This window comes from Nannobrachium achirus, assembly GCF_963921795.1.
Source record: "Nannobrachium achirus genome assembly, chromosome: 13".
In the NCBI taxonomy this organism is placed as follows: Eukaryota; Metazoa; Chordata; class Actinopteri; order Myctophiformes; family Myctophidae; genus Nannobrachium; species Nannobrachium achirus.
This window is the reverse complement of record NC_137833.1, coordinates 43,851,150-43,870,444: the sequence shown is the minus strand read 5'-3', so window position 1 is coordinate 43,870,444 and position 19,295 is coordinate 43,851,150. Positions and strand designations below refer to the sequence as shown.

Genomic DNA, 19,295 nt, shown 5'->3' with positions numbered 1-19,295 from the left:
GGGACGAAAATTCCCCTTTTGACCACAAGGTGTCAAAGCAGCATTGCATCAAGCTAAATAGTATTATTATTCTACTCAATGGAGACTCTTATAATAAAGTGCATGGAGGTCAGGGAACTCTTCCCTGATGGTCTTGTAGTCCAAAGTAGGTTAAATAGAATTCTAATTTCATGAGGTCAAACGTTTGGTGACAGTTAACCTTTAGTTCTCGTAACCTGAGAAAGCGGCAAAGAAGGGGGAAATAGTAACACACATGCACTCAACCATACATGAGAGTTAGCGGTTCACCATGCAGTAGTAGTTCTGCAAACCCAAGACTTTAATCTGCAGAACAGGTTTGTCCATGCTTTCATTCATGTTTGTTATTGTAAACACAACAGGTATGCTGTCAATTTTGGACTGGTTATTTGTAGTAGAACAAGAACAATGCATTTCAACCAATCAAGTACTATTTTATACACAGGCTATTTTTGATTTGTTCTTTTTATTCCTCGGAAAATGTTGGAACCTTCGCCAATGACATGCCCAAAATAGGGTTATTGTGGTTAACAGACTGGCTGCATGAGTGGCGCGTATTGAATGTTGTGAACCTGCATAAATCAAATGTACCGGTAGCTTTCATGTGGGGTATGTTTACAGTGAGCTGTTGGCTAGGCTTATGTCTACCATATCTGTGTGATTGAGGACTAAACTCGCCCTGGGTGGCAATGTCTGCTTTGATATCAGGGAGTGAGCGGCAGACCTGTCACAGTTATGACGCTTATTAATTATTTGAGATAAGAGCAGTTATTTTTTGCAGAATCGTCAGTATCTTTTCCATTCATCCGTATGAATTCTTCTGTTTTATGTTCATACATTTCCAAACATTTCCAAAAATATTTAAAATGTAAAAGTATGAAATGTATGGCCTGTATGTGGCCGTAGTATGTTATTTATTTTTGATTAGATCAGATTAGATTAAAAATGTTGTGTACACAGCCTCAAAGGAAAAAACATAACTTTTATTCATTATGTTGCAATGTTCAATGCAAAAACACAATTACAGCCATAATGAGGTGGAGCTGTGCAGAGACAGGATTCTTTCTGTCTGTCTGTCTGTCTGTCTGTCTGTCTGTCTGTCTGTCTGTCTGTCTGTCTGTCTGTCTGTCTGTCTGTCTGTCTGTCTGTCTGTCTGTCCATCCATTCTCCTAGCTGTCTGTTACTTGGCAACTGTACTGCATCCAGTAGAATATATTAACTGTCCATGCAGCAGCATGTAATAACTACATACACAGTATCAAATATTAGCCAATCATTGTCTAAACTCTAATATCCAGTAACCTTGGATCCAGTCAGTGTGGGCTTTGATGTGGGCACGCACGCACGCACGCACGCGCGTGCGCTCTCACTTACTCACTTACTTTCTCACAGTCTCCAGTGGATTATTAATATCTTTGGCAGACTGCAGGCTCCAGCTGACTGGTAGCAGTATGTGACAGGAATGTTTGCAGCCGCGAGCTTGGGCCTTTCAGGCTGTGGCAGCGTTAGCACAGGACTCCCCAGTCTGACCGTTCTGATCGCTTTTGCTTGTTCTCTTTCTATCTCTATTATTTCCCCCTATTATATCTTGAAAATGATGGTGAAAGCTTGTACAACAAAGAACTGCAACCCACGTTTTCCTTACCGGCAAACCCTTAATGTGTCAGTAAAGTTGATGCCGAGTTGAGTTGAGTCTGAGAGGTCTACAGTACATCAGTGGTTCCCAAACTTTTTAGCTCAAACTAGAGAAAATAGCAGATCTACAATCTATAAGCAGCTTGCAGATATGCTATTTTTGTTACTTCTTCTGGTCTCTAATTTAGGGAATATCTTTGATTCTTTTTCTTTTATTCATTAATTGTTTCTCTTTTGGAGAAAAGAATAATAATGTGAATAGTTTAGATTTCTTTAGGAAATCTTTAGAACATTCTTTTTTTAAATAATAACTAATGACAGCATTTTGGAAACAAAAAATAAAGGGACATTCACTCGCGACCCACGAAAATGGATCCACGACCCACTAATGGGTCCCGACTACCGACCCACCGCTTGGTCGTCCGGATCATTAAAGTGAGCAAAAAAAAAGAGGAACGTTATGTAATCAATGGAACAGCGTTGAGGAATGAATAAGTGAAAAGGTTAAAGAAAGTAGCTTATATCATTACATCTGACAGGTAGCTTGGGTGATATGGCGCACAACCCCCACACCTGCTGCTGACGGTCTCACGCAAGCCCTTGAGCCATTTCATCCAGGGACGATGGGCCTGTTTCTTCTTGATTTGCGAGGATAGCAGCCAGGGCAGTGAAGGCAGAAAATGTTGATTTTATCCTCACATTCCTCTGTTGGCGTTGCGCTGTCTGTAAGCCCCTCCTGGCAGAAGGTGAACATGTGTGAACCCAGCACTGTTTTCAGGCTGCCTCAGATGTCTCTGCTGAAGTAATGTAAAGGAGTGGCAGATTTGGCTTCAGCCAAATGTATCATCATCATCCAAGCTAACCGTCAACCTCTGTTCAGTCTTGTCGTTGTAGGGTTGTAATAGGGTTAAAATGGAGTAATAGATGGTTTCACCCTTATGGCCTGTCACTATTATTACATAATCGCCTAATGGCAATCATTTTTTGCATAATCGTTATCATCATTTACATTTACATGTTGAAACATTTTCATATTTCAAACATTTTCCAAAATAGTTAAAATAGACAATCTACAAGCTAAGAATGCGTCGAAATGTGACACATTTTGACCATCAGCTGTTTCCAACCTTGTTTACAAACCCTAAAAGGCTGGACCTTTGGTCAAGTAGGTACACATGCACAACTTCAGATTATACTGCCTCTGTTGTTCATAGACAGAAACAGAAATACAATCAAATACATAAATCGAGAGAAAGACAAACAGTGCCATCAACAATAAGGAGTAACTGTTAACGAGCCGAGCTAAAATTAGCAACAACATGATAAATGCAATAGTGAGATACTAAAGGAACACCTTCCGATAAAAAGTGTGTTGAATTAAAAGAGGACACTGAGCTTGCTTGCCTGCTTTCCTCAGGGAAGTTGTTCCAGAGCCTCAGAACCCTGTCAATGAAAGCCTTGGTGTTCCCCAGACAGAACAAGAAGGCAGAGAATCTCTGTCTGTGCCCTGGCTGTGAATGGGTGATAAGCCGTCTGAGATGGGCCTTGGAGCCAGACCCCGAAGTGCCTTCAAAGTAATAAAAAAGTCAGAAATTCTCAGAATATTAAAATGTATTCTGAAATGCCAGGCAGCCCATGGTAGTCACACAGTAGCTGTACCGGTGTATGTTAGAATGGTTATTCTATGCACACTACACTACATCTTCTACCTTGGTATGGAATGTACGGTATGTAAAGGTTATGTTATGTAAGTCAGTACATACTTTAGTGGCGAAATCTGAGCACACAACCTTGACATTGAACTACAGACAGGTCAGATGTTTCTCCTGTGTGTTCTATAATTGGTTTTGCTTCTGACTGACAGCCATTGTGTTAGTGAGTCATATCCCAGAGCAATCCTGTCAGATACTGAGCAGCATCAATACCCCAGGCTTCAGAACGAATACTGTTAAACTGCGTTTTTTCAGAGCTATTTCTCAGATAACTCCGTCTAATGGGAGTACAATTCATGGTGCTGCAGTCTGCAGTCAGGAGACATTGACCTTCAGGAAATGTCATTGGTGTCCAAATATTGTAACAGCATACAGTTGTGTGGCACAGTTATTTTTAGCTGGGTAACCTACTGGAATTGTATTGACTCTTACACACACAAGTTGGTTCATTTATTTGTGAATGAACTCATTCTTAGATCCCATCGCGTGCCACGCTATGCGTGACAAATTCATTTGTGATGTAATCTAATAAATGTTTTACATGTTGAGTCACTTCCTGGCCAAAGCATTTGTCCTCTTCTGAACCGCTATGGTGGCGATCCAGTCCGGATAATGGTGTTTGTTTAGACCATTGGACTTTAAGCTCCGCCTCTGGCCCTGCTATTGTAAGCAGCCTGATTAATAGGCAAAAGTGAAAGCACTTTTGTTAGCCAGTGAGGATTTGCTCATGTTGACCCGTGTCACCCTGCCTTTCAAATCCGTTATGATAGTCTGGGGTTCTGTCTGCTTCATGTAGCCTATAGGAACGCTCAAACCTGCTGAGCCAATTTGTTCTCGTGGCATAATAGACGGCCTTTAGCCCGGCTGACACGGTCAGCTTCAGATCTCGTCGCGTCATCCACCCTTTGCCCCCCCCACATAACTGTATACCCTCATTATAGACAGATATATTTACTGAAACCTAACGCCAGTACAGGAGCATGAGGCACTCATGTTTACACTTCAGATGAAGGAGACAAGCCAGGCCAAACAGGTCTGCCTGTCTCACGTTCTCATTCTGTCTCAGCTGTGAGCCCGAGGCGTGCAGGGCTTTACCTCCGTGAGCATTTATGGTGTTTGTGTTGGATTAGCCAAGCCGGAGAAATGTTTCAAAGGTCAGAGAATGGATTCCCGTGACGGAGCAGAGACCCACAAGAGGGGAGAGCGAGAGAAATACAGACAGCGAGACAAATACAGACAGAGAGAGACAGCGAGAGAGATTGTGAAAGGCTATCACAAATATCTGTTTTTCTGAAAGGCAACAGGAAGAGACACATCCCCCTCTCCCCCTTCCGTGGACAGTGAGTGATCAGCTGTGATGTGGGACTGTCCACTGCCTGTTGGTTGCCAGCTGTGAGGCGGGGGGGAATGGCTTGGTGGGACATGAGCGCTCCAGATCAAGTTTGGCTCACTGGTCACTTGGCCTGAAAACTGCAGGGAGGCTCGCTGTCCATGGGAGGAAGAGAGTACGTGGCTGACAGCCATGGGCAACATGTGTGGATGTGTGCGGGGGCCTAAAGAGGAATACTATGTCGACCCCCAAAAAGCTCCACTCAGCCCTGAATCGAAAGAACTGAGAGGTCGGCGCTATTTCCAGAGGAAGAAGAGGAAATCGGGGGAGTTTCATGCTGCGGCGTCACTCAGGAGGCAGACGGAAAATGTGACCGCCGGAAGCGAGGACCCCCAAAGACCACCGGAGGTTCATGATGGCCCAGGTACGAGCACAGCCGAGACCATTCCAGGGATGGAGAGAACATCAGAGGGAGAGACGGTCACTAGATCCAGGCTGGGCAGTATAAGCACAGGGGTCTACGTCGGAGAGGTGCCGGTTCTTGTTTCCAGGGAGCACGGCGCCCTGCCTCTCTGCAAGAGGCTAGCATCCAGGCCTGGAAGGTTTCCTGTGCACCAGGCCGGCAGCGACAGGAGCAGGTCCACCACAGAAGGAAAGCTCCGTGGCCTGGTCACAACCTCCCGGAGTTTCACGGCAAAGGATGGGCTGCTGGGTAAGAAGCTGCTACGGCGCCAGCTGAGAAGAGCTGTGAGCTTTGGGGCAGTGGAGCACACGCTGCGAACTCTGAAAGGATACGAGAGCCCCGGAAGTGAAGAGGCACTCAGCAAAATCATATGGAACTCTCAAATCCACAGGAGGGGGAGAAGGAGGTCCCATACCTCCTCTGATTACGGTGAACCTCCCCAAGCCGCTGCCAAATGTCTATCCGCCCCCCACGAGGTAAACCAACCGAGTATGTTATTTATAGCCATTATGAGGCTGAACAAGTTCTAGGTCACAGTGTGATGCACTGAGGAAGGGTTTCTTTAAGCGGTGTGTTTTGATTTCATGAACCTAGCATATCTACCAAAGATCTTTGGTGTTTTTTGTTTTGACATACAGGTGAGGGCCTAGCTACGCGCCATGTACTTCCCTAGAACCACACATACTTCTGTTGGGTCAAGTAACACAAACACTAGTAGAGATTGTCAGATTACATCTGTTAAAGCTGCGTTACGCTATACAAACTATGGGCAAAAACAAATTCATAGCAAAAATGTACAAGAAATATTTTGGCCATATTCAATTCAATCTCTATTCTCTCCCTAACTTGATTTTCTGCAATGCACGTTGTGGAAAAAAGATCTTTATGATTATATTTAAATGTTCAGTCATACGAATAATTGGGCCATTTGAGCCAAAGCACGATTATTGGCAAGCCGTATCATTTCTCCTGAATGAGTGTCATCTTAAACCGTGCATATACAGTATTCATTGAACATTGTTGATGTTGCTGCTACATGCTGAATTTCCCTCTGGGGATCCATAAAGGTTTATCTTGTATTATCTTGTTTGTGATGTCTTAGATTTCTCTAATAGAGAGTGTTTGACTTCTCAGATGAAAGTTGGAAGTAGGTGATGAAAGGTTTTCCTTGGTGATTGTGGACAGCTGGGCCATGCATGGTTCTATGGTATGCATTATTGGGATGCTGAAAGGGTTGTTATGTATAGTGACAGTCTGTGTTGATTTTACTGTTGTTGAATAATGGATTCTTGCATGAGAACGGGGATCTTGGAGTTGGTGTAAACTGCGCCTCTGCCAGAGCTGTCTCAGCTGCCAGACCTCCTGTCTGTTCAGCTCTTATGGAGAGGTTTACAATTTACAATTTAGGCATTTAGCAGACACTTTTAATCCAAAGCAACTTACAATAAGCAGGTAATACATCAATATAATAAGCAAGATAATTTGTCAGTACATCAACAGCAATACAACAAATGCATAGGAATATCAATCTAGAAAAAACAATAAAATAGACCACGCACCTAAGCAGCAAAAACCTAACCTAAAAATGCTATTGGGGTTATGTGGAGTCTGAAGAGGTGATGTCTTCAGTCCACGGCAGAAGCTAGGGAGGGATTCTGTAGTTCTAAGTGCGACAGGGAGTTTATTCCACAGTTTGGGGGCCAGGAGGGAAAACTGTCTAGAACGAGTGGATATTTGGTGCAGTGTCTGAACCCTTAAGCCTCATTTATACTTAGCTGCATGCTGGTGTCGCGCACCAAAAATAGCAGAACTACAAGCTCACAATGAGGCGTATTGTGAGCTTGTAGATCGTCTATTTTCAGGTACAAGACAGGGCAAGTATAAATCCGGCATTATGGAGATGGTTGTTGCAGTGTCTAAAAGTGTTTTCATGGTGATTCAGTGTGTCTCCAACAACAAAACATCTCATGGAATATGTCGAGTCTCATCCCTTTGTAGAATGATATTCCACTAGTCCATACTCGGGGATGCATGCACTGATGCACCCCTATTACTGCTAGGCAAAAATAATGAATAAACAGCTTACATTTCTCAAAGTTAATACTGAATCGTTCCCTCATCTCAGCCTTTCAAATAGTTGTTCCTTTGTTTGGGTGGCTCAACATAGATGTTAACCTGAATATTCTGCAAAAACCGTTCAGACATGAACCTGACATAAACTGTGTTTTGTCATTTATTATCCATCTCTGTCCGTTGTCCCGCATTTTCTGCATTTCAGGCGAGTCATTTGTCATTAACGTAGCCTTCTGTTATATTTAGTAACTTTAAAACCTTGTGAACTAGTCTGCCTCAGCTACAGTATGTACAGCATGTTTCTAATTCCAGACTGCTCTCCAAAGAAAATATTAGGTCTCTCCTTATACGGACCTCTCTTATCTGACATTCAGTAGGATGTGTATATTGTGATGGCTTTCCTAAGGCCATCCTAGGGAAGCGTCTAATAGCATTTCGTAACTGTTGCTGTTTTCTGGGTGCCTGTTGTTTATTTTATCGTGTTATATTGTTTTCCCTTTAATCACGCCCGTTATCATCGTGTACAGTAGTGTTTTCATGTGAAAGGGTAGTATTGGGAGAGGAAATTACTTTTATGCAGAAGGCTTCTTCAGATTACTTTTTTATGAGCGCTTTGCTGGGTTGCCGTTAGAGTTTAAAGTGTCTTCATGTTAGAAATGTCTAAACTGTTAGGGAGGGACTAGTGGAGAAGAGATCCAGTAGAACTAAGACAATAATAATTTTATGCTTGCAGGTGTCACTCTCCAAAAATAGCCGATCTACAAGCTCACAACATGTCGCAGTGCAACACTAGATTGTTGCTGTAGAAAATAAATAATATTAGTTACTCAATAAATGGTAAATGGTGCATTTATATAGCGCCTTTATCTAAGGCGCTTTACAGAGATTGTGCATTAAATTCACCCATTCAGTCTTGCTCAAGGATTCTTCAACACTAACTCTGGGGGAGCCCGGGATCGAACGGGGAACCCTTTGGGAACCCTCCGTGTTCTAAGACGACAACTCTACCCCTGAGCCACTGCCGCCCTCAATTCACATATATTCCAGACTGAACACCTTTTTGTATTGTTGCTTACCACAGATCTCAGAGATCCATGTGACAGGAGAGTCTGAGGACATGACGGCGAAAGAGAGACTGCTGCTCTGGACCAGGCAGATGTCTGAGGGCTACGGCGGGGTGCGCTGTGATAACTTCACTACATCCTGGAGGGATGGCAGGCTATTCAATGCCATCATTCACAAATATAGGTAACACATGGAATACTACTGTCCTTCATACATCATTTTCAAACATTTAATAGCACTTAGTGGGCTCAAACTGTTCCCCGTATTGCACTTATTACGTGTAATATTTATATATTTTAGCCAATGATGAATTCCTTTCAGACTATACTGTTTGTTCTTTGTCTCTCATATACTCTATCCCTCTGTCTCTCTCTGTCTGTCTGATGTCTCTCTCTCTCTCTCTCTCTCCCTCTCTCCTTCTCTCTCTGTGCATTGTAGGCCAGACCTGGTTGATATGAGCTATGTATCAACCCAGAGCAACAGATCAAATTTAGAACGAGCCTTTGGCACGGCTGAACAGCTGGGAGTGGCCAGACTCCTTGACCCTGAGGGTGAGTTGGTTTTCAGTCATCCATACACTATCTTGTACAGTATGGCCCTTTATATTATATGGAAAACAAGCAGCATCCAAACAGGACCCACAATGCATTGCGCCTCCTACTAGCAGACCAACAGCTGCTGTGTTTGCTCGCTGTCTGTGTGTTGGGAGAGAGAGAGGGAGAGTGAGAGAGAGAGAGCACATGAAATGGAACAGTATTAGCTTTCAAATTACTGGCAAATACATAATTTGACACGTTTACCAGTTATTAATGAATAAACAGATACAGATACCGGTACATGTACAAGCTGTTTTCAATTGTATATTTTCATTGGGTATTATTGACTTAATTAATTTAAAAGAGCAGTCGGTATTCTATTCTCTAATGACTCAACAACAGCAAACATGCATCAGCCATATTAGCGATGTTATATCAGCTACAGTACATTGAGCTATGCTAGCTACAGTAACTAGAGTGATCCATTACCCATTAACTGCTTACTAGCAACACGTTTTTTATTTTATTTTTATTGACAAATATTTATTATGTCTATAGCCTAGCATATACTGAAATCATACACATGTACATGTACCAAAACAGAGTGTATAGACCAGAGTACTGCTTGGATTGTGAACCCTTGCTGATCATAATATTATTATGGACATTATTTGCAAACAGCCATGGAGTCAAATACTGTTGATTATTTATTTCTTTAACATTCATCAACCTGGTGACACCTTCCTGCCAAATGATTTTGAGTGAAGGAAGCATGTTTTTCTTACATGAAGTCTTAACTGTTTGGTTTATTTCTCTCATCAGATGTAGATGTCCAAACTCCTGATGAAAAATCTGTCATCACATACGTCTCAACACTGTATGATGTCTTCCCCAAAGCACCTGAAGGTGTTGAGGGAATCAATGCTAATGTAAGTACAGCACAAGCCTAAAGCGTAATTTATACTTGCGTCATGCTGCAAAAATAGCCGACCCTTGTGTTGCGCTCCAAAAATAGCCGATCTACAAGCTCACAATGCATTGCAGGTGGGTCACATTGTGAGCTTGTAGGTCAGCTAGTTTGCGGTGCTCGACATATCTTTCTTATGCATACATTAGGCATAACAAACATACTTAAATGAACCATGCAGCAGCATGAGTACATTACGCTTAATCGATTCCAAAGTGCTAAAAAGTTATAAATGGCTGATATTCCGTTTGTTCTCGTTTTTCAGGATGTTGATATCAAATGGGTTGAGTACCAGAACATGATCAAATACCTCAGCCAGTGGATCAAACACAACGTGACTGTAATGTCAGACAGAGCATTCCCCAACAGCCCCGTGGAACTCAAGGTACAGCAACAAGCAAAGTCCATCAGAAACCACTGGAAGGTTTCGCTCTGGGTTTTTTGTTTTGGTATCTTGATGGCTCGGGTTACCATTTCATCTTAAAAAGTGCTGACTGCTGATTATCAGTGTACCGCACAGTGCTCGACTGAGGATATAATGTAAGCCTGTGGCAAATAACCCAATGGTTGCTTCTAATGTAACTGAATCTTGAAGTAATATTGACAAACATGAGAGGGCAGTTTCCATTTGCTGCAAGCAGTCGCTTCTAATGGAAAAGGCACTTCCAATACGGGCAATATATGGATTTCTTTTAATGCTCTTCTAAGTAAACATGTTTTAACCATTACATTTTCCGTTATAATTCTTTTGTGTCCACAGGCACTTTATACACAGTATTTGCAGTTTAAAGAACATGAAATCCCAGTGAAAGAGAACGAGAAGACCAAAATCAAGCATCTTTACAAAATGCTCGAGGTATATACGTACAAATGCATACTTTTCTTTTTCTTTTCTTTTTTTTTTTTTCTGTGATTATAATAATTGATTGAAATCCCTGCAAGCGTTTTGGTTCTGCATATGGTAGTACCGGTAAATAACGTGTGTGTGTGTGTGTGTGTGTGTGTGTGTGTGTGTGTGTGTGTGTGTGTGTGTGTGTGTGTGTGTGTGTGTGTGTGTGTGTGTGTGTGTGTGTGTGTGTGTGTGTGTGTGTGTCAGATGTGGATCGAGTTTGGACGTATCCAGCTGCCCCCAGGGCTCCACCCTAATGACGTGGAGAAGGAATGGGGTAAACTGATAGTGGCCATGTTGGAGCGAGAGAAGAGCCTGAGGCCTGAGGTGGACAGGTATGAAGTACCATCTCAACATACTGTACACCATGATGATTTATTATCATCTTTAAAACATCAATATTTATAAGGGTTAAGAATAGTTTGTCAGCTGTGCACCTTTTATATTGTCTTTGCCACATTGCAAAAATAAATCTGATATATGGAAATTAAGCTTTCGTAAGTGCAGGTTCATAACAAGTAAAACAAACATAGTTTGGCTCAATCCACTCTAACCTCCCTATTCCCGATCTACAAGTCGTTCAGCCATCCTATGCAAAATGCCTCCTAGAATGACACATGCTGTAAGCCATTCAATATATTAGAAAAAGGAAACAATAAACAAGAAGGCCATAAAACAAAGAGGTGTGTTTTAGAAATTGCTAGACTGAAACAAAATATATCACTGGCCGGAATCAGCAGAATACGTAAACAATACATTCAACATTTTTCATTCCTTGATTCCATGATATATAATTTATAAAAAATAAAAATGTATTCTTGATTATTTGATTAATCAAAAAGTTATCAATAAAATAATCGCTAGGAAGATAATTGATATTTTCAGCCCTATTGACTTTGGACATGGGTGCACTCTGCACTGTGCACTTCTTTAACCCGTATCAGACAATAACGGGCACAAATTAGTGTGGAATTTACCAGATTGAACATGGAGTCCTAACTGTCATTTTTCAATGAAATGTGTAAAGATCCTGCTCCAAGGCAGTTTTAAATCTTGTCGGGAGGAGCATGTCTCATGCAGTACATACCTGTCAGACCATCGTAGACCTCAGATCTCAACCCCTTGCGTATCGTATCAAAACAAAGACATAGATGTATCTTGTGCCCCAGGGAATTTGTGGTACCGGAGATTGGATAACATTTCTGACCTGCAAGTACCTCATACCTTGGTAATTGCTACTGTAGGTAGTCGGAGGCCTTAGGGAGATAGAATGGTAATTTCGTGCTAATTAGCCTAAAAGCGATACATTTTGCACAGATGTAGCCCAGGGAATGCTCTAATGATTTAGCTAGGACGCCCAAGTCGGCGACCTTCGGGGTCGCCACAGCGGCCAAATCAAGTTGGGCTCCCATTGACTTTCTATACACTATACTACATGAGGAAAAATAAATCTGCTTTAAGTAGGATGTGAGGGGTCTAACTAGGGGTTTGTCATGATTTTGAATCCATTGCAAGCATTTGTTTTGCACAAAAAACATTCCGTGGGCTATATATGGCCCCACAAAACGCCCACAAACTCATCACATGACTCATCACTAAACCATCGTTTTTGGGCGTTTTGTGGGGCCATTTATAGCCCAAGGAATGTTTTTTTGTGCAAAACAAATGCTTGCAATGGATTCAGAATCATGACAAACCCCTAGTTAGACTCCTCACATCCTACTTAAAGCAGATGTTTCTCTGGGTATTTTCCTCCTGTATAGAAAGTCAATGGGAGCCCAACTTGATTTGGCCACTGTGACGACCCCGAAGGTCGCCGACTCGGGTGCCTACATCTGTGCAAAATGTGGCACTTTTAGACTGATTAACACGAAAAAACCCTAAGGCCCCCGACTAAGGTTAAACTTTCCAGAGTTGTTCGAATGATGCTAACCTGTCTTCAATAAAAAGATCTTTAAAGTGCATATTACCCATCCTCTGCCAATCTTGAAATGCACGATTAAGTATGGAAGGTTGAAAGATATTATTGTATACAATAATACACCTTGAAAAAGAGAAACCATGAAAGTCATAGTATTTTCCTAAAACTAGCCCACTGTCTTAACAGTTTGCAAAGTACACCATTTTTCTTTCAGTTATTTTTCTGTCATTTGATTGATTGATTGGATGTATTGGCCACGTTTTCCCAGTGATATGATGCAGTGCCTGTCTCGTATCAGTTCCATTTTGCACAGTCAGTGTTTTGTTTCCATTAACCTTTGTTTGAAGAGTACGTGACATTTCTGGCTTTTACGCTTGAAACTCTCTTCAATCAAATGTCAGTGTTGGTCTGCAGATGGGGGGCGTGTTTGGAAATCACCTGGTGTTGCTGAGGATTAGTGATGATAAGCGACGACATGAAAGCGTATCCATTCCTGTATTCAGTGTTGGTGTAGAGCACATAATTATGGTATTAACGTGGGTGCAGTAAAAATTGGCAGAAAACAGAAGCAAAGGAGTTTTACATATTACACAACCTCTCCATCTTTAGAGACCGTATTACTGTCTGAACACGTACCAAAAAAAAGTCAGCTCTAATATATCAAGAATGCCACAAACTTTTCATGCCCCCAGGCAACATTTTCTTCAAGGGTGGGTTCAGTTTTATTGGCTGTGTGGACACGTATGACAGTATAAATGTGATCAGTCCACAACGCTGCAGCCAGATGGCTCTGCGAATGCTCTCTCTCTCTGTGAGACTGTCACGGTTTAGGATGGCGCTGAGGTGTGTAGGTTTGCGATGTTGAAGCGGCTCTTTTAGCGGCTGGACGGACGTAGGAATACTGGTCCATCATGGACAGCCACCTGGCATATCGTGGTAGCGTGTCGTCCATGAGTAACAGCACTTTCACCAGCTTAATGAGCTCTGCTGACAACCTCAACATTGGACCTGGCATAGAAACCGTATACACCAGCAGCCCTGTCTATTTCAATAACAACTCAATCTATGGACCTAGGTGAGGTCGGATTAGGCATCTGTGAAGCTTTATCTCATTTTAACCACTTCAGTCCTATTTTGTACTTGGTTGTTCGGCGGTGTCGTGTAAAAATAGCAGATCCATATGCTCACAGGATTTTTGTTTATATATTTTTGGTTTGCGTTGCAAAACTTTGTGAGCTTGTTTCTGTTGTTGTTTCATTTGCAAGGAGAAGTTGCTAACTTGATTTTCTTTTTGTTTTTTAGACTTGAGATGTTGCAGCAGATTGCAAACAGGGTTCAGCGGGACTGTGTTAATGGAGAGGACAAACTGGCATTAGCTAGAACTGCCCTGCAGTCTGTAAGTATCTCCTGAGAACTGTACCTGTACTATTATTATTGTTATTTTATTTAGATTTTTTGAAATTATGAACTTTTTTTTGTTATGATATTGATTAGTCATGCTTTGCCTTTCTTATCTTTACAAAGGATGCAAAGCGTCTTGAGTCGGGTATCCAGTTCCAGAACGAGGCAGAGATCGCTGGCTACCTGTTGGAATGTGAGAATGTTCTCAGACAGCAGGTGGTGGACATCCAAATTCTGCTGGATGGGAAATTCCACTTTGTAGATCAACTGGTGCAAAGGTATATACAACTGTATAATCTGAACAACAATGAAATGTTTCTTAAGGGACGTTGATGTGTCGGAAATGCTTCGAATGGATAGAAATACCTCATAAACTGTTGTGATTCTATGCACTCTATGGATGCTGTCGTGTTTGCCCTGATCTAATTTTTGTTTTTAATGTTTGTTAATTGTCTGGTCTATTTGTTTTGTCTATGCTTTTATGTAAAACTTCTTGTCATGTCCTATAAGTTTATAAGTTTATTAATGGAAAAAACAATAAATATATTGTTTAAAAAAAAAACAATGAAATGTTATCATATTTAAATATTTATCCTGCTTCTCTTTACTTTGCAGGGTATCAAAACTGCGCGATGACCTTGTAGCCCTTAGAACCGAGTGTTCTTCCGTGTACAGCCAAGGACGCACCCTGACCACAGAACAGACTAAGATGATGATCTCTGGCATCACTCAGAGCCTGAACTCGGGCTTCTCCTCGTCGCCAGCCCTCACTCCAGGCGGGCTGGGCACCCCCGGATCCCCCTTCACCTCTAGCCTTACACCATCCCTGACGCCGACCATGACCCCCGCCTTGACCCCCGGTTCGCAGCCTGCTTCGGTCCAGGCCTTCATGGCGGGCGGTGGTGGCGGCGGGGACCCCACCTCCCTCATGCACATGAAGCACATGCAGATCCGTAAGCCTATGGGGAAATCCTCTCTGGTGGACTCCAACATGACAGAGGAGGAGGCCAACATGAACTTTGTCCAGGACCTTCTAAACTGGGTCGAGGAGATGCAGGTGAGTGTTCGGCATTAGCCCCTCAAGCCCTATGTTTCCTTTTTATTAAGATTGTTAACATTTGTGAAACCTATAAATGACTTGCCCAAAATAGAGATGCCAGGTTGAAAGTGGTTAACCTGCTGCTAAAAAGAATAATACGTTGACATCATGTCATGTGAGTGTGTGCGTTGAACATGCAAATATATCGTCGTTGTCCAAAACCATTTGTTTTGCATTTATCATTTATCATTTTAAAAATAATTTAAGCTAGTGAAAATAGCCGATCTACAAGCACACAACGCCTCGCGGTGCGAGGCGTTGTGTGCTTGTAGATCTGCTGTTTTCACTACCTTTGTGTGACAGCCTTGTATGATGAAGCAGGGCTTTACATTGCGAAAAAACATATAATTTGATTTCTGCCCGACAGTGACGATATATATTTTCTTTTCTGTTCTGAAGGTGAAGTTGGACCGTGCTGAGTGGGGTTCTGACCTGCCCAGTGTTGAAACACATTTAGAGAACTACAAAGGTGTACACAGAGCCATAGAAGATTTCCAAATGACTCTTAAAGAGGCCAAACTAAACGAGGTAAGTGCTGTGCGGTTTCATTTTGTGTTGTGTTTTCTTACATTATTATGTATTAACCTCCGTTTTGATAATTGGATAATCTATTCCTAATCCTGTTGTACTGTATTGGTTGGTTGCCTGTACAACACTGGTTAACACTGGATGTAAGTTACAGATACAGATCTAGCGAGCGCTGATGCTTAGTGTGTCTAGAATTTAAGAGTATGTTATCTTTATTCTTATTTATCTTATCTCTTACTCCTACCTGCCATTGCTGCTATGACACCTGAATTATCTTCCAGGGATAAATAAAGGTTCATCTTATCTTATTTTATCTAAAAAAAAATCATTTTCAGATTCAGATGAAACCTCCTCTAAAAACAGCTTATTCCGAAAAACTGAACAAACTAGAAAGTCACTATGAGAAGTTATTGGTAAGTAATCTACATCCCATAACACAATGGAGCAGTGTAACGGTGGTGTTTTGTGGAAATAAACCTGGGATTTATGAACATGACGTGTGTCTGTTTCAGAACCGTTCAAAAGAGCGTCAGAGCAACCTGGAGAGTCTGCGGGACTTCGTATCGCGGGCGACTCAGGAACTAATCTGGCTCAACGAGAGAGAGGAAGAGGAGGTCGCTTTTGACTGGAGTGATCGTAACAGCAACATCGCCAAGAAAAGAGACTACCATGCTGTAAGTCATTTTCCATCAGGATGGCATCCTTTAGCTCCCCTTTAAATAATCTATATACATTCACAGGTCCATTTGGATCAATGTTTACTACATTTACACTGAGGACTATCTTATGCCTCATTCACACTACAGATATATAGTTGAACGTTTTGCTTGGTAATTCAATGCAATCTCAATGGAAACCAGCTTTAAAGGCTGGGCATGTCGGCTGTCCTTGGAATCCAGCCTTTAAAGCTGGTTTCCATTGAGATTACATTGAATTACCAAGCAAAACGTTCAACTATATATCTGTAGTGTGAATGAGGCATTAGTGTTGTCTGTGCTAAAGCATGGATACAAAGGCATTACAAGAGCCTTTTCGTATACTTCGTTAATCTAATCCTACAGGCCTGGGGCGCTCACATAGACCAAATATACCTGCGTAGGCCTGCACACCTTTATCAAATAATTATTTTCACTGCAGCGTGGACAGCTCTTATTACACAGGATAAATGGTGGTGGGAGAGGAGGGAGTGGCTAGTTCTTCTAATCTAGATGGCTGTACTTAGCGGCACCTTAAGGGGAGGAAAACACTGAAAGAATCAGAGGGCAAGACCCTAGATAGGGGCTCTGGAACATGCTAGAGGTAATTGGCTATTTGGTTGTTTAACAACTTCTAAGTCAGTGATTGAGTAGTATAAGTGTAGGATATGTTTCTTTTACTGGAAGGTAAAAGGTAAAATCCTGTCCAGTATACGGTAGATTTAAGCTAAAATGAAATCCGTTTTTGAGCGGTGCTCCTGGAACAGGAGCTATAGTTTCAACATCTAGCTTTGTCTGGTCAAAAACCGAGTGGAAAATCTGTTCAAAAATGTCCAGGGTTTAAGTAAACTGAAGCGCGGCTACATCAGGTCTATATATGGCCTACATCCTGGCACAAACGGCTCAAAGTTTGTTGTGTAAAATGTCCGGTCAAAAACTGGGGGGGAAAACGTGTTAAAAAAATCCCTGGGCTCAAAATTTGTTGTGCGCCAGGGTCCCATTGGCCAAACTTTGCAGGATACGTTGTGATTGGCTAGCGGGATGCTTGATGAAATTAACTCAGAAATAGCACCGCTCACTTTACACAAGGTGTGATTAAAAAAAAAGGAAAAAAAAAAGAAAAAACGTTGCAAATTTGCAATATTATTGATAGTCTGTATTGGTTCAGTTATGAGAAAGTGCTGCTTGTCAGTTTAACATTAATATTATTAGGAGTTCCCCAGGATTTCTATCTGCAACCCTGATTATACCGTAAATACACGTCTCTTTGTTACAGGATCTAATGAGGGAGCTGGATGACAAGGAAGAAGTGATCAAAGGTGTGCAGGACAGGGCTGAAAGTCTTCTGCTTGGGAACCACCCTGCCAGGCTAACCATTGAAGTAAGCCCTGCTGTTATCTCTTTAGCCCAGGGGTGGGCAACTTTGATGATGCAGAGGGCCACTACATTTTCACACTCACTCCAGAGGGCCACAATGCATATACATAGCAAAAATAGCCGATCTACAAGCTCAAAACGCGCCGCAGGGCGACGCGCTTTGAGCTTGTAGATCTGCTATTTTTGAATTGGAATCCCGAAAAGTAACTTTTTTTTTCTTCTTTTGTTTTAAAATGTCAAATGCATTTATATGTTCTTATGTTAACTTTATGAACTTACATACAAATACATTGGACATAAAAAAATACAATAACATTTTAATACTAGTCATTTAGCTACTAATATAGAAGTAATTAAAGTCGGTCATTTTTTCCATGTTTGGAATTGTAACAGCAATAATATATCAGTACTCCAATATTAACCTGCGGGCCGCATTAAGTGAAGGTGAGGGCTGCATGTGGCCCCCGGGCCGCCAGTTGCACATGTATGCTTTAGCCGGAACCTGTGATAGTGAGATGGCGTTTTCTATGACTGTACAGCTGGCTATACTATTTGCATCCAACCCTACATTTATTTTACTTATTTTTGTCAGAAGAGACATTTATTGTGATATGGTGTTGTTATTGAAACATTCTGCAGGTAGGATATAAGCCTAAATACATGTATATTAATGGGTTTCCATGTTGTTGTGATCTAGGCGTACAAAGCTGCCATGCACACCCAGTGGAGTTGGATACTTCAGCTCTGCTACTGTGTAGAGCAGCATCTCAAAGAGAACGCCGTCTATTTTGAGGTGAGGCTATGCCTAATTTATACATACCGGTAGTTGCATGACAGAGTCACAGAGCTGGCAATGCTCAAAATAGCAAATCTACAAGCTCACAATGTGTCGCATCACAAAGCGCTGCGAGCTTGTAGACCTGTTATTTTCAAGTATAAAGCAGGCTTTACTGCTATGTGCTATCGCTTGATTTTATAGTATGAAGGCTTCTCAGTTGAACACAGCTTCTCATCAGCTGCTTTTGCTCCATATAGTTTTTCAAAGATGCCAAAGAGTCCATGGATTACCTGAAGGGCCTCCAGGAAGCCATTCAGAGAAAGTACAGCTGTGACCGAACGAGCAGCTTACACAAGCTGGAAGATCACATTCAGGAATCCATGGTAAGCTGGAAGACAAGGAATACACTCAACAGGAATGAAATGTGTGACACACAACTTATGTGTGGGTGTTCTCTCCTGTGTCCCCTAGGATGAGAAAGAGCAGCTTCTTCAGTACCGCAGCACTGTAGCTGGGCTGGTGGGCCGGGCCAAAACCATTGTACAGCTCAGGCCCAGGAATCCAGACAACACTGTGAGGTCATCCATTCCTGTCAAAGCCATCTGTGATTACCGCCAGATAGAGGTATTGTGTAGCTAGTGTTTATGTTTAATGTTGGATTGTTAATGGTGTGGACACAAAGATTAATTACAACATTATTATTTAACATATTGTGGTCTAAGTTTCTCCTAAATAAATAAAATAATGCGGGATACATTTTTTTCACTTTCCTCAACTGGTGGTCCTCGGACCACCAGTTGAAAACCCC

The 19,295-nt window shown here is 41.9% G+C and overlaps 2 protein-coding genes across 6 annotated transcripts in view; both read left to right on the top strand.

Annotated features, from left to right (window-relative positions):
* The window catches only part of LOC308297343 (microtubule-actin cross-linking factor 1-like), a gene marked incomplete at its 3' end in the record, with an annotated part of 47,617 nt that extends 45,158 nt beyond the window's left edge, over positions 1-2,459 (top strand). The window contains exon 7 of the mRNA XM_080740756.1: positions 2,397-2,459. Coding sequence (XP_080596882.1) covers positions 2,397-2,459 — 63 coding nt within the window. The remainder of the gene's footprint in view (positions 1-2,396) is intronic.
* Positions 2,460-4,685: 2,226 nt separating this feature from the next.
* dst (dystonin) overlaps positions 4,686-19,295 on the top strand; it is a 145,744-nt gene continuing 131,134 nt past the window's right edge. For all 5 annotated transcript variants that reach the window (XM_080740952.1, XM_080740951.1, XM_080740950.1 and 2 more), the window contains exons 1-17: positions 4,686-5,634; positions 8,313-8,479; positions 8,735-8,847; positions 9,655-9,761; positions 10,065-10,184; positions 10,560-10,655; positions 10,896-11,023; positions 13,912-14,005; positions 14,134-14,288; positions 14,626-15,067; positions 15,509-15,637; positions 15,973-16,050; positions 16,150-16,311; positions 17,609-17,713; positions 18,407-18,502; positions 18,745-18,870; positions 18,959-19,111. In XM_080740952.1, coding sequence (XP_080597078.1) covers positions 4,888-5,634; positions 8,313-8,479; positions 8,735-8,847; positions 9,655-9,761; positions 10,065-10,184; positions 10,560-10,655; positions 10,896-11,023; positions 13,912-14,005; positions 14,134-14,288; positions 14,626-15,067; positions 15,509-15,637; positions 15,973-16,050; positions 16,150-16,311; positions 17,609-17,713; positions 18,407-18,502; positions 18,745-18,870; positions 18,959-19,111 — 3,018 coding nt within the window. In that variant the 5' untranslated portion in view covers positions 4,686-4,887. The remainder of the gene's footprint in view (positions 5,635-8,312; positions 8,480-8,734; positions 8,848-9,654; positions 9,762-10,064; positions 10,185-10,559; positions 10,656-10,895; positions 11,024-13,911; positions 14,006-14,133; positions 14,289-14,625; positions 15,068-15,508; positions 15,638-15,972; positions 16,051-16,149; positions 16,312-17,608; positions 17,714-18,406; positions 18,503-18,744; positions 18,871-18,958; positions 19,112-19,295) is intronic.